Source organism: Gorilla gorilla, chromosome 2 (genome assembly GCF_029281585.2).
Source record: "Gorilla gorilla gorilla isolate KB3781 chromosome 2, NHGRI_mGorGor1-v2.1_pri, whole genome shotgun sequence".
NCBI classification, from domain to species: Eukaryota; Metazoa; Chordata; class Mammalia; order Primates; family Hominidae; genus Gorilla; species Gorilla gorilla.
In genome coordinates, this window is record NC_086017.1 from 66,642,605 (window position 1) to 66,669,915 (window position 27,311).

The 27,311-nt window shown below is 42.8% G+C and overlaps 1 protein-coding gene across 10 annotated transcripts in view; it reads right to left on the bottom strand.

Moving 5' to 3' along the window:
- Positions 1–27,311, bottom strand: part of ARHGEF3 (Rho guanine nucleotide exchange factor 3) — a 349,977-nt gene that overhangs the window by 49,315 nt on the left and 273,351 nt on the right. The window contains exon 1 of one of the 10 annotated variants that reach the window (XM_004034341.4): positions 25,180–25,523. The exons of 8 other annotated variants lie outside the window; for them this stretch is intronic. In XM_004034341.4, coding sequence (XP_004034389.1) covers positions 25,180–25,275 — 96 coding nt within the window. In that variant the 5' untranslated portion in view covers positions 25,276–25,523. Of the gene's footprint in view, positions 1–25,179; positions 25,524–27,311 lie in introns of those variants that run through there. One more of the 10 variants, XM_055383173.2, reaches the window with a different exon arrangement.

A 27,311-nucleotide genomic window follows, 5' to 3' on the forward strand; every position in this document is an offset into this window, starting at 1 on the left:
AAAACCAGAACACTTACAGGTTATTGGATCTATGGGGGAGGCTTTATGCCTAACCCACATGAGTGAAGTATGAATTATGGTGTTCTCCTTGAGGGCTTCTGTGAGAATAGAAGATTAAAAAAATTCCTGGCCTCATTAGATTTTTCTTTTCCATTTACTCAATATGTCTCCAGCTACATTTTACTGCTGTCTAAAGAGAGCCCTCAGGGAAAATGTTTCCAGATTCTTGTTAAATAGCTCTACTGAGAACTAGCAAATGCAATCGCAGGGATGCTTTCAGGCTTTACAGAGAGGTAACAGAACACAACCTGCAGGGACGCTTCCTAGTCCAACAACTCAGCTGCCAGACCAAGCTGGGAAAGGTCAATGCTAAACCCAGGAACCAAGTGTCCTGTTTCAAGTGCAGACACCACCCCCCACCACATGATTTTAAGATAGGGCAGAAGGGTATCTCACTAAAGTTTAAAAAAAAGAAAAGAAAAAAAGACACTGAGCATTCTGTATAGACAGTATTTTGTGAATAACAGTTTGTTTCATCTTTTCCAGGCCTTATAACATTTTTGTTTCTCTTATCTTATTGCACTGGCTAGAACCACCTGTATATTGTTGATTACAAGCCAAGACAGTGGGTATACTAGTTTAATTCTTGGTTCTACAGTGATTATTAATAAGATTTCATCATTAAATATTCACTGAGAGCATGGGAGAGGCACCCTTTAACACGCAGAGAAAGTTCTTTTCTGTACCAACTTTGCTGTGAATTTTTATCATGAATTGGCAGTGGCTTTTATCAAATGTTTGTTCTTCATTTAGTCAGAGGACAAGGAAAGAAAAAAAGGAAGAGAAGAAAAGAAGCGAGGGGTGGGAAGAAGGAAAGGAGAGAATAAAGAAAGGCATACAGGTCATATTTTTTCATGAAGAAACTGATTTGACAATTTAAAATATCTTGTGTTTAATTATGAACAAAGGAGAATAAAACACACTATGCAATTTTATTCTTAGTATGAGTTTTTTTATTAAATGGATTTTGATATTCCTTCTCTAGGGAATACAATGATTTTTATCCTCTCCTCATTCTTCCCCTCAATAGGTAAAAGCCAAAGCAGACTATATGCAATGTAAGAAAATGCCTATCGTATCAATATAATCTAGCATACTTTTTTATTCCTCCAAAAATAGTTCCATTGAAACAGACTGGCATACAGGAACTCCCCACTCATTTTCCCTGCACTTCCTTTTTGCAGCCAGAGTGGGGTGAGGAATAGTAGGAATATCATCTATGTCATGTCTGCAGCTGCCCTGAGACTCTACCCCTATTGAGCCTCAAACACCATCCAGGAGAGGCTGGAAATGCATTGCAGGGCAGTGTGGCTCTCAGCTGCTTTACATCTGGCCAGGAGCAAGGAAGAGGTGAGAATTGATTGTGCTAGCAGATACTCTTGCCCATGAGTTGATGGAGCCAAATAAAAAAAGTCTTTCAAATGTTTGGAAATTCCAGGAAAGCCTTTTCAGGGTTCTATCTGTGTGCCAGGTGGTGTGTGGAAACTGTACTCCCAAGGGTCATGTTTGATCCACCCAGGAACCTTCTAGGTGGCTTTCATTGTCCTCATGTTAAATAGGAAGTTACAATCTTACAGCGACTGAGAAACTCTAGCATAAACAAATAATAATAATGAGCTAATACTGGTAGCAGGAACTCAGCTCAGTGCTTTACATATAGTTGCATATTTATTCCTACTAACAACCTCACAAGGTAACTACTATTACAATCCCTATTTTAAAGATGGAGAAACTAAGGCATGTAGTGAGCAATTTGCTTAAAGCCATTCAGCTAAAACAAGGTGACCAGGATGTAAACCCAGTCAGGCTGACTCCAGAGCCCATGCCCTACCCCAGGGCCTGGCTAACTTTTTCTGTAAGGGGCTACCCAGCCTCTGTCATGACTACTCATCTCTGCTTTTGGACACAAACAATCTGTAAATAAACAGGTGTGGCTATATCATATTAAACCTTTATTTATGAACACTAAAATTCAAATTTCATAGTTTTCATGTCACAAAATATTCTTTGAGACAGGGTCTTGCTCTGTCACTCAGGCTGCTGTGCAGTGGCACGATCACGACTCACGGCAGCCTCAACCTCCCGGGCTCAAGCAGATCTTCCCACCTCAGCCTCTCAAGAAACTGGGACTACAGGTGCTCACCACCATGCCTGGCTAAATTTTTAAAAATTTTTTAGAGAAGGGGTCTTGCCATGTTTCCCAGACTGGTCTCAAATTCCTGGGGTCAAGCAATTCTCCCGCCTTGGCTTCCCAAAGTGCTGGGGATTACAGGGTTGAGCCACTATGCCCCGCTTACAAAATATTATTCTTTTGATATTTTTCAATCATTATAACATGTAGACATTATTCTTAGCTTGAGGCCCATAGGAAGTCAGCTGTATTCGGTCTTCAGGCCATAGTTTGCTGACTGTTGTTTGCTGACCAGTCATGTCCTGGTCAGTGGTCCTCAGCCTCAGCTTTTTTACTGTAACATACCCAAGGACAACACTCCCAGGCACTGCACTCTCCCACAGGCACACCTAGTCATCGTCAGTCTCCAGTAGATGGCATAAGCTTGATTTGCATATTCTCCCTGCAGCTGGACATGCAGGGTCCTCCCCTGATAAACAGGGGAAACATTTGACTTACTTTTTATGTGAGTAAACCCTATTTTATTGCATTTTATTCTCTTAACTTTCTAAACACAATGCCAACTTTCCTTGACCGTTTTAATATATATATGAACAAAGGACATAAAAAGTGATATAATGCCTGGGATCTACTTCAAAATAATGACAGTGGAGAAAGCGGATGGAAAAACAGGAAAACAGGACTGGTCACAGGTTGGTAGTTGTCAAAGCTAGGTGCAGGGCACAGGTACGTGACAAAATACATGTCAAATGGTACATGTATTTGGTACATGCCTGCCTATGGTACATGTCAAAATAAAAAGGTTTTTTTTGTTTTTTTTGTTTGTTTTTTTGAGATGGAGTCTCGCTCTGTCACCCAGGCTGGAGTGCAGTGGCGCCATCTTGGCTCACTGCAAGCTCCGCCTCCCAGGTTCACGCCATGGACAATTCTTTAATTCCTGCTTCTGCCTCTTCCCAGCTATAAGCTTTACTTCAAATGGCCCCACTCCACCCAGCATGGGGGCACTTGACAGCTTGCTTTATACCTTTTCTTTCAACGAATTCCTACAGATTTTCCCTCTTGTGTTAATGTTTTTCTAACAAAATGGTTGAGAATGAGCCATATTTTTATAGATTTATCTATTTTAGTCTGGCTCTCATATTCACTAATCTTGTCTTAAGCAAGTTACTTACTCAGTTTCTTCAACTGAAAAATGGGGGAAATAACCTCGTAATACAGCAGTGAGAATTCTCTGGGTAGGAGCTATGCTTTACAGGGAACTTACAATCTGTGCAGGTGCTGGGCAAAGAGCTTTATAAGGATTTGCTCTTGGCATGTTCAGAACATCTTATGAGAAAGCTAGTATCATTATCCCCATTTTATAAGTGAGCAAGCCAAGGTTTAAGGAGCACAAATACACAAGATCATGTATTTCAGGTAGAGGCAAAATGTGGACCATGTACTGGACTATACGCCTCTGCTTCATTATTCTGCCCAAAAACAGACAGATAATGATGATGAGCACATAGCACAGTACTTTGTGAATAGCAAGATAATTATCAGAGCCTAGAATAGGGCTCACAAATTGGTATGTTTTTGCTAAAGATTATTCCCCCTGCCATCTTTGCCTCTAAGAACAGGTGAGCTTATCTATTCCCTTAATATGAGCACACTCTTTTTCAAAAAATTGATTTTGAAATAATCTTAGATTTACAGAAGAATTGCAAAATTAGTAGAGTGTTCCCATACATCCTTTACACCACTACCTCTATGTTAACATTTTACATAACCACAGTACATTTATCAAAACTAAGAAATTAACATTGGGGCAATACTATTAACTAAACTATTAACAGAGTTATTGGGATTCCACCAGTTTCTGTTTTCCCACTAGTGTCCTTTTTCTGTTCCAGGATCTAATCTAGAATCCAAAGTTATATTTCTGTCCAATCTGTGATATAGTTCCTCTGTCTTGTTGTCTTTCATGATCTTATAGCAAAATACTAGAGCTCTCTAATTGACACTTGTGAAGAGTACTGGTTGGTTATTTTATAGAATGTCTCTCACTTTATATAAATCTTATGTTCTCTCACGATTAAGTTCAGGTTATGCATTTTTGGCAAGAAAAAACACAAAGATGTACCCTTCCTGGTATATCATATAGGTGGTACACCATGTTGCTAAGTCTTATTACTGGTGATGTTAACTTTGACTACGTAGTTAAGATGGTCTTATGGATTGAATTATGCCCCCACTGAAAGATAAGTGTAAGTTCTTACTCCAGATACCTGTGAATGTGACCTTATTTGGAAATAGGATCTTTGTAGATAAAATCAAGTTAAGAAGAGTCACACTAGTTTAGAGTAGGCCCTAAATCTAATCACTGGTGTCCTTATAAGAAGAGGGAAATTTAGAGACACACATGGAGAAGATGGCCATGTGACAACAGAGAGGTGGAGACTGCAGTGATGTATCTACAAGCCAAAGAACATGAAGGATTGCCAGCAAACACCAGGAACTTGGAAGAAGCAAGGATTCCTCTGCAGGTTTCAGAGGGAGCATGGCTCTGCTGACATTTTCTTTTCTCTTTTTTTTTTTCTTTTTTTGAGACAGAGTCTTGTTCTGTCACTGGGACTAGAGTGCAGTGGCACAATCTCAGCTCACCGCAACCTCCACCTCTGGGTTCAAGTGATTCTCCTGCCTCAGCCTCCTGAGTAGCTGGGACTACAGGAGTACACCACCATACCCGGCTAATTTTTGTATTTTTAATAAAGACAGGGTTTCACCATGTTGGCCAGGCTGGTCTCAACTCCTGACCTCAGGTGATCCACCTGCCTTGGCCTGCCAAAGTGCTGGGATTACAGGTGTGAGCCACCACACCCGGCCTCTGCTGACATTTTCATTTCAGACTTAGCCTCCAGAATAAGACAAAAATTTTTTGTTGTTTTAAGCCACCTAGCTTATGGTACTTTGTTATAGCAGTCATAAGAAACTAACACAGGTGGTGTCTGCTGGATTTCTCCACTGTAAAGTTAATATTATTCTCTTTGTAACTAATACATAGTTTGGAGGACTTTGTGACTTTGTGCATTCTTCTTAGCCCAATTTAGGGAGTGTTTACTCAGTATGTGCAAAGTGGCCTTAATTGAAGTATACAGGTGTCACTGTTGTGGGGAATGTCTCCCAGCTGAATAGGGAGAATCAGAAGGTTGAGCCACAAAGAGTCAAGAGAGTCAGTGTCAGGTGGAGCTGGCAAGGAAGGAGCAGGTGGGGTGGCTGGAAGGCAGGGCATGGTGCGGTGGACAATACAGGAATGTAGGGCACATATGCAGCACTGAGGAGGCCTTCATAGAGCTGCCTGAGCAAAGGAGGAGTAAGACTGTGGGTACAGAAAGGGGAGCTGCCTTGGAGCTTGCAAATGACTCTTCATCTTATTTTTTTGGAAAAAGATAATAATAATGAAATAATTGTTCCTAATTCTAAAATTTCCATTGAAATATTTTTTCTGTTCTTTTTTTCCCCTGGCACAGAGCTAACTGACCTGGTGTCATCTGTTCCCAGAAGATGAAAGACAAATAATGAGGCCCAAATCCCAACGGAAACCTGACTTCATTGATTAGGCCAAATGTGTTTCCGAATTATTGGTTTTTAACCCCCAAGGTGAGAAAAGGTCTTCAAACTCAGAACTATAATTTTCCTCTTGTATGCTTATCAGTGATTTCAACAAAGGGACTACAAGCTTTGTGGACTTTGACAAACCACCAGGAACTGTTCCGGGAGGCATCCCTGCTATCTTTGTCTTGGCTAATCTCAAACATGGAAGCCACATTCTTGTGTTTGTTTTCTCCAGCCGTGAGTTTGGTTGCCAGTTGCCTCACATTAGGCATCCAAGGGGGATTTGATTTCCTTTTTGATAAAATGGCTCAACTCTTTCCTCCATATTAAGATAAGGTGCTATGAGGAAAAGATCCCAATTTCCTTCTTAAAAAAAAAAAAAAAAGCTGGGGTTTGTTTTGTTTTGTTTTTGTTAATGAGGGAACAGGGACAGCCTGGATAACTAAAATCCACAAAACACCCTGAGTTAGTTCAGTCTCAAACCCAAGCTGCAGACAGGCTTTCGGGCTGCTGGATTGAGACTCCAACAATCTCTTGCCCCGTCTCATGGAAGTGCTAAAGAGATGATGATGAGAGAAGTCGCAAGAGAGTCTGGGCAAACCCACAAATTAAACCATCAACTCTCAGGTGCATAAAACTGAACATATTAATGTTAGAGGGATGACGTTTATTCTCTGTATATCAAGCTCTGTCTGCCTGAGCCAGTCAGCACCAAAAGCAGATTCAGCACCTATGGCTTCTTGGCCAAAGTCTCCCTGTGAGGTGGTTGCTTTCGGGGGAGCCTTGAATAAGGGAGAGGTATAAGGAGGACAGTTGGCAGTTGGCTGAGCTCACACAATGCTGGCAGGAGCCTCTGAAACCATGCTCAGAGGCCCTGCCCAAACCAGCTTCCTATAAAACGCAAATTAAAAAAACAGGGGTAGAAAGAAATCACACTTTATGACAATTTCTGTAGTCCTCCTAGCTTCATTTCCTCCTGGCCTCCCCTGTTTCCTTCAAGTCCAAAACACATGGTAGCAAAATACTATAGCTCTCTAGTGTTTGTAATAAACTGAATGGCAAAATGAAGAAAAGGTGGGGGTAGGCGGCAAGCGAGATGGATTTCTTCCGGTACACCCGGGAGAAGCAATTAATTTTACTACAAATTTGGAGAGGGCGAATGTTCATGGCATACCATTTTGTTTCTGAGAGAAGACTCAAGCAAGTCATTACCTTTATTCTTCCTGGTACCACTGAGTTTTTGCCCCCACATTGGAAAAGTAACCTCTCCTACTTGCCTGCCATGGGGAAATTCATTTTTGCTGAGTGAAGGTTTATGGGCTGAAAAAAAGAACCTTGGGAAATAATTCAGTAAAATACAGGACTCTGAGAGGTGAAGCAGGCAGCAGCCTAGGTTACAAACATAATCTCTAAGCAGAGCCAGTAAAATAAAACAAAACCACTGTTTCAGACACTGTATTTCTGGCTAAGGTTTCACTCTGCAATAACTTTCAAAGTTACTCGTTTTAGTCAACATTATAAGGGTAAGTCAACATTTGTCCTGGCAGCAAGCCCAAATCTGTTATTTTATTAGTCTGCTACTGGTTAAATTGGCCCAAGATTAAACACATCTAATAAACAGCCCTAAAATATTGAAGTTTAGCAGAAAACCACATTCAATTCTCTTTACACAGGATGTTACTATTACTTAACCTTGGGCAGAGGGAGAACTGCACACCCACACCCCTGTTAAGTTCCTTTTAGCAAACACCAGCCCCCACTACCTGAAACTCATCTTGGTCATGCCCAGACATGATGCTACAGACCTTCAGAGAAAGAGGAAGCCAAATATTTAGCTCTCTCTGCGGTCCCTGGCTCCACATCTGCCTTCTGAGGCAGAAAGGGCCAGATGCTCAGAGCTGAAAAACTTTAAAGAGTTCAACCTCCTTAAAAATTAGGAGAGTTGCCAGCAGCATCAAGTCTCTGTGGCCCTTATGGGAAGGCCAGCCATGGGCCCAGAGGATGTTTTCTCACATCAGGTTATGCATTTTTGGCAAGAATGCCACAGAAATAACGTGCCTATAATGCCACACCCATCCCCCGGTCTGGAAAATGGGGCTGGACATCGCTGGTTGGATGATGCCAACAAGGCACCCAGAGGTAGAAAAGGTCTCCTGGTCACACAACGAGGCACCCAGAGGTAGAAAAGGTCTCGTGGTCACAGCCACGGGGTCCAGAGGACAGTCTCTGTGACTTTGGGGTTCCGGAGTCAGTCATTTCCTACTGACTTCTTGAAAACCCTTGGGTGGAATATATGTTCTGCATTTGTTTATCGCTGTAAAAGGGATTCCCTGGCTTCCCCTTGGGTGGGGTTGGAGGAGGAGGGAAAGGATGCCACTGGGAGCTCCATTCCTGCTTCTTTAAGGACATTTTCTGGGCTGTCTCAGAGCTTAGGAATAATCTGAATGCCTCTGCAGCAAGTGACAAAGTTCTTATCACTCTGGCCCAAAGAGTGCATTGATTCTTTGCAAAGGATCTAAGGATAAAATATGAGCCAACCTGTCTGGTCAGAGTGCAATACCCTACGACCTTGGGCCCAAAATATAACCTCTATAAGCCAGTTTCCTCTACTGTGAAGTGAAGATGACTTTCCTACCTCCTCACAGAGTTGTTGGGAGGATCACAGGAGACTAGGTGTATAATATGCTTGGCAGACACCCGCCTGTTAGTCCTCAGTAAATATCAGAGTATTGTCCTTATTTCTGTTGTCCTGGGAGAGGCATGGTCTCTCTGCCAGCCTGCGCCCCTGCCCTCTTCTATTCCCTGCAGCACTGGATTTTGCCTTGATCCTTCCAGGGACAAAGCTGCAGTTCCATGTCACCTGCCAGAATCATACCAATAACTGCTCTGGCCACTGAGGCTGCTACGAGACCATGTATTTTGATGCCATACTCCTGCCTTCCTTTTCTTCCTGTGGTTTTATCATCTGTTTAATCAAGCTCTGGCTGGATACAGCAAAACTAGCGGTGGTCTGGCAGGATTCAAGGCTATATTGGAAGAAAGGAAAGCAGTAAAATCTCAAAATAAGGACCCAAGTCCTAATCTTGGGTCCTTATAGATGGGTCTTGAGGTTTGCATTATCCTCCCACCCGCCCACTGCCACCAACACTGCTGAATTATGGACTAGAAGAGCTGGTCTCCAGTCTTGCCAGATCCCAATACTGTCTGGAATTAGGCAATGAGAGGAACTCTGGTCATTCAACCCATGTCGGATGTGCAAGGTGTAACTTCACAAAAATAATGTGTAACCAAGAAAGGACCACACAGAACCACAGAAAAGTCCTCTCTCTTTCTCATCCATCTGTCGTTCTTTGAAGCTCAGCATTATCTTGCTTCCCAGAAGAGGAAAAAGAAGTAGGGAGATGAAAAAGGGTGCTCAGATCTTAATCTCAGTGTCCCAAAGGAAGGACAGACTGTTCCAGCTGAATCTGGGATGATCAAACACATCTCAGGCAAGCAAAGCTGACAGTCAGGTCTGTCATCTGACTGAAAACTAGACAGGGACCAGGGATCCTAACTGGTTGTTGGGTAAAAACTACAGGGACGTCTGACCAAGGGCACTGGGTCTGCAGAAGAAAATGGATCCCCTTCTCTTGATGTCTAGTTGGTTTCTGTTTTTGACAAGAACAACGGTTTTGAGCAGACAGGCCTTGCAGAGATGTGACCTCCAGAAAGAAACACAAAATATGTTCAAGGTGCTCCCTGGTTAACTCCCAGCTGTCCCTTCTAGCACAAATTATCCCTTCAAATGTTTGGTCCATGTGTGTCCTCAGGAGCACATGTCCACACTTAGAACCAGGGGACACAGCACCCGGGTGTTTTAGAGCACTCTGCTCTGAGCCGAGAACAGAATACATTGAAATCTGATTATTCAGAATGGAAAAAGCTACTAGTCAAACAACCACATGGGATTGATTAAATTGGAAATAAATTTTTAAAAATCTTAAACTTTCCTGTTTTTGGCTTTCAGCTGACATCTTACCACCCACTGAGCAATGGTATGCAGATAAATAAGATACAAAGCATGCTGTTCAGGAAACTGTGAGGTAAGTAATCTATAATGGATTCATTTGGCATTTCTGTTGCCCCCACACACCCCAAATGAGCAGATGAATAGCTTCAAAATGTTATTCTTTGGGAGGGGTGTATGTGCATGTGTGCACAACACAAAACTGATTTCATTTGTTGAGACACTTTCCATCCTGTAGTGCATTTTTAATGACAAGAATTTAAAAATACCCAGTAACAACGGATTTTTCCAAAGGTTCATAACAAACACTGGCTCTCAGTGCTGTACATTTGCAACCTTGAAACATAGTGATTACATGTTATTTTGAACTCTCAGCAATTAATATGCAACCAGATGTATCATTATCTACAGTTTATTAAAATGCAGAAGCCTGTGAATATAAAAAAATGATGCAGCACACAACAAAGAAGGCAAGGAGCTCAGAGACTCAGCTCTGCTCCCAGCATCACTCTCAGCTAGTTTCAATTCCAAAGAGACAATGGGGAAAATGGGTAGACAGTGGCAACTGACTTAAAATGAAAGAATAAATACAAACCTGTGATTTGGTTGTTGGGTTTTGTTAAAAAAAAAAAAAAAAAAGTTGGCTAGCCATTGTAGAGTCAGTGGTAAGGGATGTCAATAAAAGTTTCCAGAAAAGACAAGGACATTCTGGTGGTAAAATAAAAATGGTATTTATTCCTGAGGCAAAGGATGCCTGCAGCAGAGAGCAGCAAGGTTCTCAAGTGTTTTCCAATATGGGCCATCTACAGAGGGGAGGATTCCTTTGAAGACTGCTGGGAGTCTAAACTGGCAAAATAATTTCCTTGGTAAAGGTTTCCCAAGCACTGCCAGGTTGGGAAGGGCACAAGGATGGAGTGGAAGGTTCTTCTTTTACATGCCAGGCCCTCCTTCCCTTTGCCCCAACATTGGAGAGTCAAGCGAGGGGCGCCCCTGAGTTTGCAAAGCAGGACTGTGCAGAGGGCCACTTGACCCTGCAAAGCTTCGATCAATTGCGATTAAATAAATTATACCCTGCCAAGGCACTTGCCTACTCATAGACTCTAGCAGTTTTCTAGAAACAGAGCAGTCATCCTACTACACCTGACGCAGGTGTGACTCTTGTGACTCTGAAGCACTATATAAACAATGAGGGAAGCCTAGGAAAGGAAAGGAGGAGGCACCAAGAGCCATGGAGTCACACACGCTCTCATCTATGCCATACGGCAACCCCGTTATCCTGTTTCATAGAGGAGGAAGCAGGTGTTCAGAGAAGTGAGATGACTTCCTCCAAGTCATACCCAGTAATTAACTGGCAGTGGTGAAATCTCAATTCAAATCTACCTGCCTTGAAAACTTTCCCCGCCACCCCCACACTGGCTTCCCAGGATATACAACTTCCTCTGATAATAATAATAATAATATAATAGCAATATACAGGAGGACTTTGTGCTAGGCTGTGCCAAAGTGCTTTCTGTGCATTATTTCCTTGACTTCTCTTAAGTTAGTGCTATTAATATACCCATTTCACAGTGTAGGCAACTGAGACTCAGAGGCCTTAAGGGCCTCGCCTGAAGTCACACAGTCCAAATTGAGCCCAAGGCTATTAACTCAGCAAGGCCTGGGTTCTTAATTAACCACAGCATTGTTAGTTTCCTAAACCAGGGAGGAACCCTGAAACGAATAGGCTGTAGAGGCAGAAAGGAAGTAGACACTGACGCAGGGTGTGGAGGAGGACAGAATGTTCATTTGGCATTCAAGCCCTATCACTCTGGAATCAGCAGCTCCTCTTGACTCCTCCCTCAGAATCTTAGTGAGCCCAGGTTCAAAGGTGTCCTGCTCATGTGCCCCCAGAAGATGCTGCCCTCTGCTAAGGGCACACTTGAGGACTGGGGGGTGGCAGGCATCCAGCATCAGGGAGCCTATTGGATGACCACTTCTCAGTATTCCCCCTCCATAGTCTGCCAAGCTCCCCAATGAAATTGCCTGCTTCTCCCCCTCCTCGTGGTTGACAGTCAGTACCCGTATTGTCGTGTTGTTAATGACTTGGTCAAACTGAAGTAGAAGTTCCTTGAGGACAGAAAGCATGGCTTTTCTAAACCAGGGGGAACATGATACACAGAGCCAGGTCTCAATAAATATTTATGGACAATTAAAGAGCATTAGGGGTCATTTTTTAGTTGTCTAGCTCTTTACCAGCTCGTATCCATCACACTATGGAGTTTCCCTACATTTCCAACAAGGATCTATTTATAATTAAAGCACCCTGCAAATGAATAGGGCATGAAGAGCTCAAAGCAATCTAATCCACCCTCATTTGCTTGCCTTGGGTCTGTGTCCATGGTTGGCATTTGGCTAGGATTCTCAGATGATGCATGTCAGGTGGGAGCCGGCCTCAGGACAACTTGCTCCCTACTCCTCTGGCCAGGGTGCCTCTCTACCCAGAGCTCACACACCAACCCCTGTCTGAAAGTCATTCTGGGAACAACCAGAAAGCCACACTAGATTTTTTTGTTATTCTACCTGGCAGAAATGAATGCGAAGCTTGCCAGTATGCTTGGAACATCTTTTGTTTTAAAAATAATAATGCCCAATGCTAACTCTGATCTCTTTATTTCCTACAAAGGAAGGAGCTACCTCCTAGCAGATGCCTTGCTAAGTATAACCACCTATAGCTTCTACTCAACTGATCTACGTTCAAGATAGATGCTGCTGCTAATGACCTATTAAGTACTTGTTTGGTGGAAGCCCTTTATATGCCTATTTCATCTTCACAATTCCCTTGCAAATTCCCAATTTTCAGATGAGGAAACTAGGGCTTAGAGGATGAGACACAAGTCCAAGATCTCTCAGCTCACAGGTGGCCAAGTGCGGATTCAAACTCAGTTCAGGCTGACTTCCAAATCCAAATTCTTAACCAGTACATTCTAGGGCTGACTCCAATTAAAGTGTAATCTCACCCAATCCTTCCCACCAGAGTGAAGGGAAAAAGGAACAGGATGGTTTGAATCATTTTAGCTGGAACTTTGGCATGTTCTTTGACGCTTTGAAAAGAAAAAGATTTATGTTCTGAGAACAGAAATCTACTTTTATTTTTTAAGTTGGCTAACATGTAGCACAGATTCATTTCCTGTAACACATTAAAGCCAATTTTTATCTACTTAGTATCTGAAATTTGGGTCCTATGCTAAATGTCCAAATTTCAAGTTTAGTTTGCAAGTGACTGTGTCAAACTTGGGAACTTATTGTAGAATTCTAATCCTAGAAAACCCCTCAGAACATGCCTTGTTCACTGTTTCCAAACTCTCTGTATTGCCATGATAATTTTTTGCCATATGTACATATCACCTGAGCTATTATGTACTATTTCCTTAATTAGTCATTTTTTACTTAAAAACTTATTGTAAAAATAAACTCTATCACTGCCTTAAATGGAAAATCACTATCACCTGCCATAAACAGAAACTAACTTTAAAAAATGAACCCTGAGGCCTACACTTAGTTACACAGGGAAATTATCAAGTGATGGGGAGGTGTTAAAGACACACTAATTCCAAGTGGAAACTTGAAATAATCAGAAGGATCAGATAATTTAAAAGGGAAAGTGATTAAATTATTTTGTGATTTGTCTTTATAAGATTTGAGCTGCCCAAGTGGTATGAAACCCACCTTCTGGGAAACAATGAACTAATCCAGTCCTCTCATTCCAGAAACAGACTCTGAAATACCAAGAAGCTAAGCCTACCTTTGCCCTGTCCCCAGCTACTTGGGAAGCTCTTATAAGAACCAGCTTAGAAATAAATGCTGCATTTAAGAGACTTCCGAAGCAAGCTCCTGTTCCTTGATGTTGGTGCCAGAATCAAGCTCACTCTTCTAGGCCCTTGGAACCTGGGCATAAAGCATTCAGAGACTAATAAGAGAATGCAACATGTCTTTTCTGATGCTCTCTCCTTCAAAGCTCTCAGATAAGTCACCACCAAACATCTGAGGAGGAAGGAGGTGGAGGTGACAGTTCATCATGCATCTGTGGCTTACACACAAGAAACCATCAGTTTTCCCTCTTCTAACAGCTTATTTCCTTCTTTACAGTGGTTTCTGACTCCTTCTGCAAGATCACACCCAGACATCCCCAACACAATCACCAGGATGGCTGAGAAAATGAACCAAGACTCCCAAAACCTAACACGATATTGATGAGCCACTTCCACCCCTCCCCAACCTGTGTGAAGTCAAAAATGAAAAATAGTCTTCCCCAGTGACCTTTAGTTATCTTCTCTGTATTTGCCTGGGGTCGTTCTTGAAATGCCTGCGTCACTTGCGATTATGAAATGTTAGTATGCCAACATAAGATAGCACACTTGAAATGGGAGCTTGCCCTGGCCTTGGGTTCAGAAAGCACCCACAGGGAAGACTTACCATTTTGCCCCCTTCGGCCATCTGGCCCAACTCCATCTCTTTCCGCCACTAGCTTGTTCCCTTTTGCTTTCTGTAGCATCTTCCTCTAGGAAGGCTCCACATTTCCAAATCTGACAGCCCATGGCAAGTCCAAAACATTTACCTTTCTTTTTTCCTTTTCACATTTTTTTTTCAAGGTTCTGACATAGGCTGTCAGCTTTATTTAATTCAATCAGGTTGCCAACTTCTAATGCTAATGGTATCTACAGAAAGAGTGCCCTCAAGAAATGCTGTATTTCTTCTTACTATTTACCACCTCTGCTGCAAACATTAGGTCTGCAGAGTTCAGAAAGACATCATTTTAAGATATGTCGTGGCCAGAAGTGGTGGCTTATGCCTGTAATCCCAGCACCTTGGGAGGCCGAGGTGGGAGGATTACTTGAACCCAGGAGTTCGAGACCAGTCTGGGCAACATAATGAGACCCTGACTCTAGAAAAATAAAACAATTGAAAGAAAATTAGCCAGGTATGGTGGCACACGCCTGTAGTCCTAGCTGTAGTCCTAGGACTACAGCTGTAGCTACTCTGGAGGCTGAGGTGGGTGGGAGGATCGCTTGAACCTGAGAGGTTAAGGCTGCAGTGAGCCATGATTGTGCCACTGCACTCCAGCCTAGGCAACAGAACAAGACCCTATTTCTAACACAAACCAACAAACAAAATACATCACCTATGTATACAGAAGTTTGTATCTATCCATTCCTTATGGGCTTTTCGTTTTAACAGTGATCTCACATCAAATTTAAAGTAGGGCCTTGCAGTTGGAGATTACTCTGCACAGTGTTCTGGCTAACTTTAATGGGGTTCACTTAGAACACCCCCAGAGAGACAGTGCTGCTTATCACCTACCCAGAACCATGACTGGCTTAAGCCAACATTGTGGCATGCCAAGAGGTCAAGGCTGGGCAAGGAGGGACCAACATTTGGGCCCTGCCTCCTAATTTCTCTGAATCTCTTTTTCCTCAGTTGACAAACAAAAAGCACAGCTCCAGAAAAAAAGAAAAATGAAGAAAAAATGAAAAACTAAAAAAAGAAAACCTAAAAACAAACAAAATAGCAAAATTAAAAAAAAAAAAGGACAGTCCTTGCCTTGTCCAGCTCCCTCAGCTAATGCAAGGCTCAAAGGAGATAATGCATGTGAAGATAAGTGACTGCTGGCTGGGTGCGGTGGCTCACGCCTGTAATCCCAGCTACTTGGGAGGCTGAGGCAGGAGAATCGCTTGAACCCAGGAGGCAGAGGTTGCAGTGAGCCAAGATCTTGCTGCTGCACTCCAGACTGGACAAGAGTGAGACTCTGTCTCCAAAAAAAAAAAAAAAAAAGAAAAGAAAAGAAAATAACTGACTACTATCTGAACAAAGGGTGGCATTGCTCTAGATTTATTGAGCACAATGAAAAAGGAGGAAGGTGTCTTGATTGCAACATGCCTGTCCCCTCTTCTCTACATCCCATATGCACACATATAGGTTTAAATTGGTTATAATGAGTATATAATCATGTTCAACTTTTTTTCCTCTTTATTTGTTCCAGGAACACTAGGGTATTTCTGTTTGCTAGTGAGTAATGGCTGCAAATGATGTCACTGACCCCTGTGCCAGAGGCCATGGTCATGGAGCTATTGCTCTATTGTAGGACAGAGAGGTTGTTGGCTTTTCTGGCCAGTTAAATAAGAAAGGATGCTAGACTGGAACCAAACCATCAGACTTCAAGCTCCAGCTAGGCCATTCCCAGCTGTGTGATCTTGGGCAAATCATTGGACCTCTCTGACCCTTGGTATCTCGTCTTTAAAATGAGGACAATTATATACTCAGGTAAGTCAAAGAATATGAAAGTGCTTGAAACTGTAAAATGCACGAATACAAAGCATGGCTATTATTGCAAATAATGTCATTATGAACAACTTTGGAAACACAGCCTTTTCTCCACAAGAGCTAGAATACTACGTCCAAAGATCTGAACAATTTTTGTCTTTTAGTATGCACAGAAAGTGTGTTATTTTCTTTTTCTTAATTTTTTTTTTAAAATAAAGACAAGGTCTTGCTATGTTGAGCAGGCTGGTCCCAAACTCCTGGGCTCAAGCAATCTGCCTGCCTCAGCCTCCCAAAGTGCTATGATTACAGGCATGAGACACTGTGCCCCACCAATAAGTGTATTATTTTCCTGCAACATTCACGGCATTGGGTTTTTGTTTTTTTTTATTTTTATTTTTTTGAGACAGAGTTGCACTCTGTTGCCTAGGCAGCAGTGCGGTAGTGTGATCTCAGCTCACTGCTACCTCCGCCTCCCAAGTTCAAGCAATTCTCCTGCCTCAGTCTCCCAAGTAGCTGGGATTACAGGCTCCCGCCACCAGGCCCAGATAATTTTTGTATTTTTTTTTTTTTTTTTTTTGAGATGGAGTCTTGCTCTGTCGCCCAGGCTGGAGTGCAGTGGCGCAATCTCGGCTCACTGCAAGCTCCGCCTCCCGGGTTCACTCCATTCTCCTGCCTCAGCCTCCCGAGCAGCTGGGGCTACAGGTGCCCGCCACCGTGCCCGGCTAATTTTTTGTATTTTTAGTAGAAACGGGGTTTCACCGCGTTAGCCAGGATGGTCTCGATCTCCTGACATCATGATCCGCTCGCCTCGGCCTCCCAAAGTGCTGGGATTACAGGCGTGAGCCACCATGCCCGGCAATTTTTGTATTTTTAGTAGAGACTGGGTTTTACCATGTTGGCCAGGCTGGTCTTGAACTCCTAAGCTCAGGTGATCCGCCCGCCTCGGCTTCCCAAAGTGCTGGGATTACAGGTGTGAGTCACCACGCCCAGCTTGGTTTTATTATGTCTTAAAAATAGTTGCAACATCAGTTAGGTATAAAATAGCACCTTATTATTGCCTTTTTCATTTCTATAATTCCTACTAGAGTGAACATTTTAAATCTTTACTGTTCCTTGTGTATGAACTACCTTCTAGTATCTTTGGCTTATTTGTCAATGAATATCTTAGGGTATTTTTTAAATATCTGTATAAATTATTTATATGACAAAGATATTAATCTTTAGTCTGTCATTTTTATTTCAAAAATCTTTTTCAATATATTAGTGTACTTCTCTTGTCTAAAGAAGCATATTAAGCCTAAAAGAAATCCTGTTTGTTGACATAGTATCATACAGTATCTTTGCACTTATTAATACTCAAGTTTTTCAGGCACACTAAAGATATCCAGAAGAAATAAGCAAGGACAGGAAAGAGATAGGACAGTATGTCACATTTGGAAAAGTTAAGGGAACCAGGAGTACCAGGCCAGGAGAAGGAAAACATCTGAGGGGAGAGAGGGAGAGGAGAGAATGCACATGTGTGTGGAGTGGGAGAGGTGCAGAGAGAGAGTGGTTTTCAAATACTTACAGGGATAACACATAAGAAAGTATTACTGGGCCAGGCATGGTGGCTCATGCCTGTAATCCTATCACTTTGGGAGGCCGAGGGGGGTGGATTACCTCAGGTCAGGAGTTCGAGACCAGCCTGGCCAACATGGTGAAACCCTGTTTCTACTAAAAATACAAAAATTAGCAGGGCATGGTGGCGTGTGCCTGTAATCCCAGCTACTCGGGAGGCTGAGACAGGAGAATAGTTTGAACCCAGGAGGCAGAGGTTGCAATAAGCTGAGATCGCACCACTGCACTGTAGCCTGGGCAACAAGAGCAAGACTTCATCTCAAAAAAAAAAAAAAAAAAAAGAAAGTATTACTGAACATTGCTGCAGGAAGCAATGTTACAACTAAGAAAGGATTTTCTCATCATCTATACTGAACACAGACGGAGTACAGTCATCCTTCAGTATCCAAGGGTGATTGGTTCCAGAACCCTCTCAGATACCAAAATCTAAGGATGATCAAGTCCATGATATAAAATGGCATACTGTTTGCCTGTATCCTACACACATCCTCTTACACTTTAAATCATTTGTAGATTACTTAGAATATCCAATACAATGTAAGTGATAATCGTTGTTATCCTGTATTGTTTTTTATTTGTATTAAATTGTTGTATTGTTATTTTTTATTGTTTTATTCCCTAATATTTTCTTTTTTTTTTTTCTGAGACAGGGTCTCCCTATTTCACCCAGGCTAGGGTTGCAGTGGCACAATCTCAGCTCATTGCAGCCTCAAACTCCCTGGCTCCAGCAATTCTCCCACCTCAGCCTCCCAAGTAACTGGGACTACAGGTGTGTGTTACCACGCTTGGTGAATTCTTTGATTTTTTTTTTTTTTAGAGATGGGGTCTCGCTGTGTTGCCCAGAATGGTCTCAAACTCTTGGGCTCAAGCAATCCTGCTGCCTCTGCTTCCCAAAGTCCTGGGATCCAAATATTTTTGACCAATGGTTGGTTGAATCCGTGGATGTGGAACGAGTGGATACAGAGGGCCAACTGTATACAACCTGAAATGTTGTCCCTGGAGGTGTTAAGCAGAGATTGAATGGATCTGGCAGCAGATAAGAATTGGGCTACATGTTCTCAACAGGCCTTTCCCACTCTGAAGTTCTCTGATGCAATGACCCTGGGTCATTTCCTGGAGGCTGGATTTGTTTGCTTCATAAATCCTCAGAAAAAAAGAGCCTGTTTTGCTACTCCTTTCCTCCTCATCTTAAGAGCCAGAAAGAAGAAAAAAGTCTAGTGAACTTACCGTTAAGGTTTCTCATTCAGCTTCAATTAACTGAAATTTACTAACAATCAGGGCTACCTTCTCTCAAAAGGACACAGTGGTCCAAACAGAAAGTCCGGGCACAAGTGTTTCTAGACTTAAAAAGAACCACTCCTTTCCCAGCCAGTAGAAGGTTTGGAAACCTTTCCTGATTAACTTGTGACACAGTCTCTCTCTCTTATTATTATTTTTTTTTTTGAAGATGGACTCTTGCTCTGTTGCTCAGACTGGAGTGGCGCTCGGCTCACTGCAATCTCTGCCTCCCAGGTTCAAGCGATTCACCTGCCTCACCCTCCTGAGTAGCTGGGATTACAGGTGTGTGCCACCACGCCTGGCTAATTTTTGAATTTTTAGTAGAGATGAGGTTTCACCGTTGGTCAGGCTGGTCTTGAACTCCTGACCTCATGATCCGCCCACCTCAGCCTCCAAGTGCTAGGACTACAGGCGTGAGCCACCACACTGGGCATGACACAGCCTCTTCTAAACTAGTTATTGGTGTCAACTAATTAAAAAAAAAAAAAAAAGGAAGGCAATAGAAACCACTGGCTTTCACTCCTGACAGTCCATGAGCCAACATAAGAATAAATGGCAATGCAGTCACGGCAATTTCCTCATTTTGTATGACCTCTACCCATTATCAAGGCTGACAAATTATGGAAGGCAACTGCACACATACATCACAAAGTAGCCCTTCCAGATACACACATCATCAATAACAATTACATTTACACAGGGCTTTGCAAAATTAGGTTGTGATCAGTAATTTATTTTCTTTCAGTAGTTATGAAAACAGTGGCATCTGTCCAGGATTTTTACGGGCAATCACAGGGTGTCTCGAGAAAATGACACAATTTGCAAATATCCAGATGGTATTTGGGCCTTCCAGTGATTGGTTTACACAGAAGGCTTGTGGTTAATATAGATAAGCAAAATGACTAACAGAACTAACGGTGGCACCTCCACACAGCTAAGCATGCAGAATTCTGCCAAAGACCAGCTCCTTGGTCTTGAGAAACACAAAATGAAAATTACTAAAACCCTCCCAAATGGGAGCTTGCAAATCCCACTCCCGTGGGTTGCAGCCGTTCTATGAAGTGGGCTGCCAGAAGTATTGACTAATGGTGGGGTTTCCTACCCAGACACTCAGGAAAAAAATGGGCCTTTGAGCATCAGGCAATTTTTTGGGCAGGTAGGTTCATCGTTCACGTGTTATGAGGTGAGAAGACCAATGATTTAGTCACTTAGAGGCAATGTGATGTGGTTGGAAAAGTACAGACTTCAGGGTCAACTGGGATTTTAGTCTCATCTCCTTGACCCAGCATTAAAGCCATCCTGGGAAAGCCACTACCCTGTTCTGAGCCTGTTTCTTCTTCTACAAAAGAGGGCATTAATACCAACCTCATAGGATTACTGTGATGATGAAAGGACTTACGGTAAAGCCCCTAATGCACTGCTGTGTGTAAAGCAACATTCAGGAAATTAGGCTGGTGATCATCATGTTTCTTAAAACCATTTTAAGAATCTTTTTTTTTTGAAATGTAAAGGTCTTAATAATAATGACATTTTTTGAGCACTTACGACATGCTAGGCACTATGGTTAGCGCTGTATATGAAACATCTCGTTTGACCCTCACTATGGTCCTAGGAGTTAGAGCTCTCATCATCTCCATTTTACCATTGAGGAAACAGGTTTGGAGAGGCACAGTAGCTTGTCCAAGGTCATATCAACTAGCAGGTGGTGGAGACAGCATTGAGACTCAGACAGTCTTATTCTAGTCAATGCCCTTGAACAGTATTAAATGTACACATGTAAAGTCAACATATTTTCCTCTTCTGTTGCTAGTTCATGTGCATTCTTAAGGACCAAGATTCCCAAAATAATTTTCCAACTGAACAGCCTCGGAATGATGGCTCAATGACCATAACCAGATCCTATAGCAAGTGATGGCCTTTTTCTGGGTAGCTCCGTGTGGCTTCCCATCCAGCAAGATCTCTGAGGTCATATGATTCCTGGAGTCTATTTAATCATCTGAAGAAATTACAGGATTCTAACTGCAATAACTCCTTATGACTAGTTTCATGTGTGTTCAGGTATACTATCAGTTCAATACAATAAGATACAGATTCCAAGAAATGTATAGATTACTAGAAACCAGTAACCCTCTGGCTTTTCAGCTGGCATTCAAGAAGTACAGCCCGAGGTGCATACAATTTTAAAATGCACATGTTGACTGATAGAGGCATAAATCGTGGCAGAAGCATAGGGTTCACCTTGCCCTTTAGAAGTGGGCCTTAAAGGATACCTTCTCAGTTAGGTAAGGTGCTCAAGGTTATACTTAAAAGATAATATTTTAAAGTATTTTGCATGTCTGTTAAGTTTTGTACTACCACCCCACCTTTTATCCCACAAAGGTAAACACCCTTAGGTGCTACAAGGGATGCTGATATTAAATGCTGGACGGAATCCATCAGGAAATTTGACATTGGATCTTGGCTTAGCTGCTGATTTTCTTTGAAGCTTTCTGCAAATCGCTTCCCCTCAGTGTCCTTATTCATAAAGTGGAGAGAACAGTACAAGCTTTATGTTAACCTTATAACAAGTGTGGGGTCTCAAGTGAGACACTAGACATGGTAGACATAGAAAAGGAGCAGAGCTCTGTCATTTCTAGGTGCATGTCATTATTCTCAGGGTCATGCAAGGCTACTGGCTAAGTCAAAATAAGAAACTATACTTTGGAGACCCAGGGCAGTATTCAGCTATTCATGAGATAGGCCTATGGTCTATGGCACTACAAATTTTTAAAACTGCTGAGAGTCAAAAGCAATGGCTACAAATACCATTAACTAAATCAGGCCTAATCTGACCAGTATCTAAGATGGTAAATTTTAAAACTGAAAGTAAGTTGTCCACCAAGTTGTCAGATATATTCTTACAAAAATAACAGAAACACCTCTTTGTATTTTGATTAAAAATGAACTGGACCTAAAACTCTTAAAAGCTTCTCACAAGGCTCTAGCTTCCTTAGCCAATGTGTCCACCTTACCTGAGCTTGCTTCCTTTTCTTTACTTCGTTTTTTTTTTTTTTTTAAGCCTTCTTTTTAAAAAGCAAACCTCACTACGGGGAAATATTGATTTTTAACTTACAATCAGGATAATTCATTAGAGGTAACACATTTTCTTTTAGTGATTTGATCAGATGTTTAGCGCAGCTATGTAGACCAGTCCCTTTTGGCATGGGAAGTAGATGACCAATAAATACAAAAACAGATAAACTGAACAAAGCTGCATCAAAGATCAGAAGAAATAAACTTAATGCTCGTATCATATCACATTTTTCTGTGAAATTCTAGAGCCATGAACTAAGCTCCTTAGATTTCACAATTAATGATTACAGCCAGCAGGATCTCACTGATTATGGATATTAAAATTAAACATTTGCCACCCAACTCAAACCCCCATGTCATAAGAAATAGCAGATTAAGAGGCAGTATTATACTAACAGACATGCAATATTATAATCCCTGTAGAATATTTTCAAAAGCTTAAAATAGATCTTTTAAAGAAAATAAAAATACATTTTTAAAATATCATTTTTTGCTTTCACTGGAAACTACCACAAATAAAAAATTACAAATCACTTAAATCTTGAGTAGAAATTTTATTTGCTTTTAAGAGAATGCTTATTTTTGCATATTTTTTTACTCAGTGTACGGTATTAAATGCACATCAATGCCACTTGCCTGCTCCCCAGGAGCCTTTTCCTAAGTGATTTTCCCCAGTACACTTGCTGCAAGGATAGGAGTGAATGCTAGAAGGCACTTCCCAGTGCCATGCTGTGTGCACTGTCCTACCCAAGGCAAATTCGGAAGGAACAGCCATTACACACGGCCATTAAATGTTTAAAGGGCACAGGTGCTCTGTTGCAACGGCCTTTGAAGGTCAACAAGTCCTGTTTTCCTAGAAAGGCCTCTGGATAGATCTATTTTTCTTTTTATTATAACCACATTCTCTCCACAAAGAAAACAATCACTCTTAAAAAAATACTTTCAGAGGAATTAACAGTCAATGCCTAGTTTATAAACAATTATATAATCATGTTTTTCAAAAGGCTGACAAGCGAATGCTATTTTTTAATTTACGAATACTGACGACACCTACTGGTGGAAAATATATTTTAGTTAACTGCTTATGGAGAAGCTAGGCCTACAAGGGTTGGCTGCCTTTTGCGCTGATAAGGAAACCAGAAAACTACCCACTAAACTCACTTAGGTTTCTTTTTCCAATTTTGCCAGTTTCCATTATCAGGAAGTGATATGCTCATCGATGAAGCTAAAAGATATCTCTCCCTCAAAGTGTATAAAGCATACTTGATTTAGTGTTTAAATCAAACACTAAAAAACAAACAAAAACCCCAATAGTGATATCTGAAAAATATTTACCAACTATTTCCAAAACGATTCCAACCCCTTCCTTATTTCTCACACCAGGATATCCCCATACGAGGAAAATAAGTCATATTTTATAGTCTAGATCCAGCTACCAATGAAGAAAATTAATATTTGACATAAGTTTCATATTTGTGATATATAGACATATCTATATTCTATGTATAAGAATAAAATGAAATTAAGCAGGCAAGTTTTACCTAAGCCTTTAGCTAAACTACTCAAAAACACAGGACTAAGTGATAGTAGGAAGGGACTGGTTAGAGTCCTCAGCTATCCTCACTATTCTTTTCTTTGGCCCACTTCAATTTATTAATTTATTGGTTATGCCTTTCTTCCTTACAAGTGGAGTTTGAGTGGGCACCAATTGCGCTGCTCCTATGTTGACTAAATTAGGAAGTTCCCACTGAAAAAATATTATATCCATTCCAGGCCTGACCAACCTGAATTCTATGCAAATTCCACTAGGGCCATCACACTTTCACAGCTGCTGGCAACAAAAACTCTTTGTGATAATATTCGACTGAGCTGGAGTGTAGGGTTGGGTTTGAGTGACGGAGAAGAAGTTCGTTTGTGCTCAGCGTATAGAAAGCTGAATACAACCAGAGACTGCTTGGAGTCCTGTCAGCTTGGAGCAGCTCTTGCTAGAGGAAATGAATCTTTGATGGTGTGTTCCCGAATATACATGAGTCAGTGAGCCAAGTGCATATAGCTGAGCAGACCCAAGGAAGGCGAGTGGGTGGAACCTCAAGAATGCTGTGACAAGGCCGGATGCACACCTGCCTTCAGCCTTTCCCCAGTAGTGGTGGTGATGTTTGATGTTCGCAGAGTGAGGTGTGGGAGAGTGGAAAGCTCCCAGATACACGCATGAGCGGCAATGGGTCCTGTGGGTTCCACCGCAGCGTGACCACAGCAAAGCTGTAATCTAGCGAAAGCGACTGTATTCCCTAAGACCCTCAAAGAGAGGGATGCTTTCTCCTCCAACTGAACCCAACCTTTAAGGCCAGTGAGCTATGTGCCAGAGAAATAACACGCAAGAGGAAAAGGCAGACTAAACATAACCTGGGAGCACTCCTTCACATCGCCCGCAAGGCACAGGAAAGTTCCCAGAAAGAGAAATGTTTCCAATGTTCCAAGGCAGCTTTCCATTGACCCTAAGGACTTTAATTCATTTTCAAGATCCATGTGGGAGACACTCCAATTTACTCATTTAGCCCCAGCCCCCCGGCTGAATGACCCTCACTGGCCACAGGTGATAGGCAGAGGTGCTGTGTCCTGTTTTTGCTGCCAAAGGGCTGCAAGGCCAAGTCTGACAGGTGAGAGGGCTGGTACGTCCCTCTGCTCTCACAACCCAGGCAAAAAAAACTCGCTTAAAGGGTAGCGACACTGGGGCTTGCTGACACTTCCCTGACACTGGGGCTTGCTGACAGTAGGAGAAAGTCCCTCTAAGAGTCCAGACAGAAGATGGACAGTCTGAGAGCCCTGCAAAGGCAAGGAGGCGGTTGCTCCCAGACGGGCAGGTAGACGGACAGGGAGAGAGGAGGCAGCTAGTGCTTGGTCCACAGAGAAAAAGCGAGAGAAAAGGAGACAGGGTGAGAGATGGCGACGGGGAGACACAAAGAAGACTGTGGGAGAGATGTAGAGAGAGAAGGTGGCACACACGGAGAGTGAGAGATGGAAACAGAGACAGTGACACTGGACGGGCGCCGAGAATGGGAGATGGAGGCAGACGAGACAGGCAGATGACCCCTAGAGGTCCAGGTGCAGGGCGCGGCCCTACCTCAGCGTCCTTGGCCGGACCGCTGGCCGGGGGTAGCTCCAGGCTGCAGTTCGCTCTCTTGACCGTGAGGTAGAAGGGGTAATCCTTGGCCACCATGGCGGCTGCCGGGCCTGCCCTTTGGGATGTCACCGCTGACCCTAGGCGACTACAAAACTCCCAGGCAAAAGGGGGCCCCAGCTCCACGATGCCGGGCGGCGGCGGCGACACGGAGACTGACAACCGGCTTCTAGCCGGGCGGGACTCGACTGGGCTCCGGAGCCGAGTGGGCGGGACCGTGCCAGCCACGCCTTGATGGGTGGGGATGGGGCGGGCCGCCGGCTCGGCACCGCCCCACGCTGCCGGGAGGGCCCACGTGCCGCCGCGCGGACACCTCCTCGGGCTGCGAGGGGCGTGGGGCGGTCCCGCGGGTGGAGAGGGACCTCTCTCTCCCCGCTGGTATTCGACTCCGGGCGCCCCCGCGGAGCGTGGGCCGCGATTGCGGGGCAGGCAGACCCCATGATAGCTCCTTTCGGGCTCTTTGGCACTCTCCGGGTGAAAGAGGCTGCTGGTAGAAAGGAGGCTGGGGCGAAACCGGGCAACGGGGAGAAAGGAGGCTGTAGTGACACCTGGAGGCAGGAAGGAGCCTGGGGGGAAAAGCGAGCGTTTTAAAAGCCCACATTAGAAAGGGGTGGTGTTCTCTCTTACCCTGTTCCCAGGCCACTGCACGTTTTTTTTTGTTTTTGTTTTTTGTTTGTTTTTAATGAATGTCAGTGGAGTATAATCTACAAATGGCAAAATGCACCCATTTTAAGAGCACCGTTTGTTGAGTTCTGACAAATGTAAACACCCGTATAACCACCTCCACAGTCGGTATACGAAACATTTCACCACCCCCGGAAAATTCCCTCGAGACCTTTCCCCTTTGCACCCACTTTTAAATTTGACTAGCATATTCAGAGGCTGCCTGACACTCGAGGGCAATCTGACAGAGTGTCCTTCAAGTATAAAGCTGTGCATGGATGACCCGGCACTACCACATCTTTCTGGATCCTTTTTGGAGAAACAATGACATTATAAATGCCCAAGAAAGCGATTGATCATAAGGTTGTTTGCAGCAGCCCTGTCTGGGGCAGTAAAAAATAAAAAATAACTGGAAACAATGGTAATATATCCATCAATAGGGAGTGCTTAAATAAACTTTCCTCACTGTGTAATACCGCTTAGCAGCAGTGAAAAAGGAGATGGGTCTATGGGTGTGGCATGGAAAGATCTCCAATGTATTAGACTCAGTTTAAAAATAATTGCAGACTAAGCATAATACAATACCATTTGTGTTAAAAAAATACAAGTTTACCAAAGAATATCATATATTTTCTATAAAGACATATTTGTGGGTAAATAGCATTGAACACTGTCTACAAGAATCCACAGCAAGCTTTTACCAGTTCCCCTGTGGCTGAAGGGAGGCACCTGGGTTTAAAGAATTAAAGATAGTGAACAAAAGGGACTTAAGCTTATAGCTCATGTTTTAAAATTTTTTATAAGAAAAATACAGCCTGGACAGCAGTGAAACCCTGTGTCTACAAAAAAATACAAAAAATTAGCCAGGGATGGTGGTGCACACCTGCAATCCCAACTACTCCAGAGGCTGAGGTGGGAGGATCACTTGAGCCTGGGAGGCAGAAGTTGCAGTGAGCCAAGATCATACCACTGCACTCCAGCCTGGGTGACAGAGACCCTGAAAAAAAATAAAAAAGAAAAGAAAAAAAGAAAAAAATAGAGGAAGGAAGGAAGGAAAAAGAAAAGAAAAGAAAAGATGGCTAGGTAGAGTGGCTCACACCTGTAATCCCAACACTTTGGAAGGCCAAGGCAGCAGTGTGGCTTGAGGCCAACAGTTGAAGACCAGCCTAAGCAACATAGCAAGACCCTGCCTCTACAAAAAAATTTAAAAATTAGCCAGGTATGGTAGTGCATGCTTGTAGTCTCAGCTAATCCCGAGGTTGAGGTGGGAGGATTCCTGAGCCCAAGAGTTCAAAGCTGTGGTGAGCTATGATTGCACCACTGCACTCTAGCCTGGTGACAGAGTGAGACCCTGTCTCAAGAGAAAAAAAGAAAAATACCTTCATTCATGGCACTTCTTGGGAAATTATAGT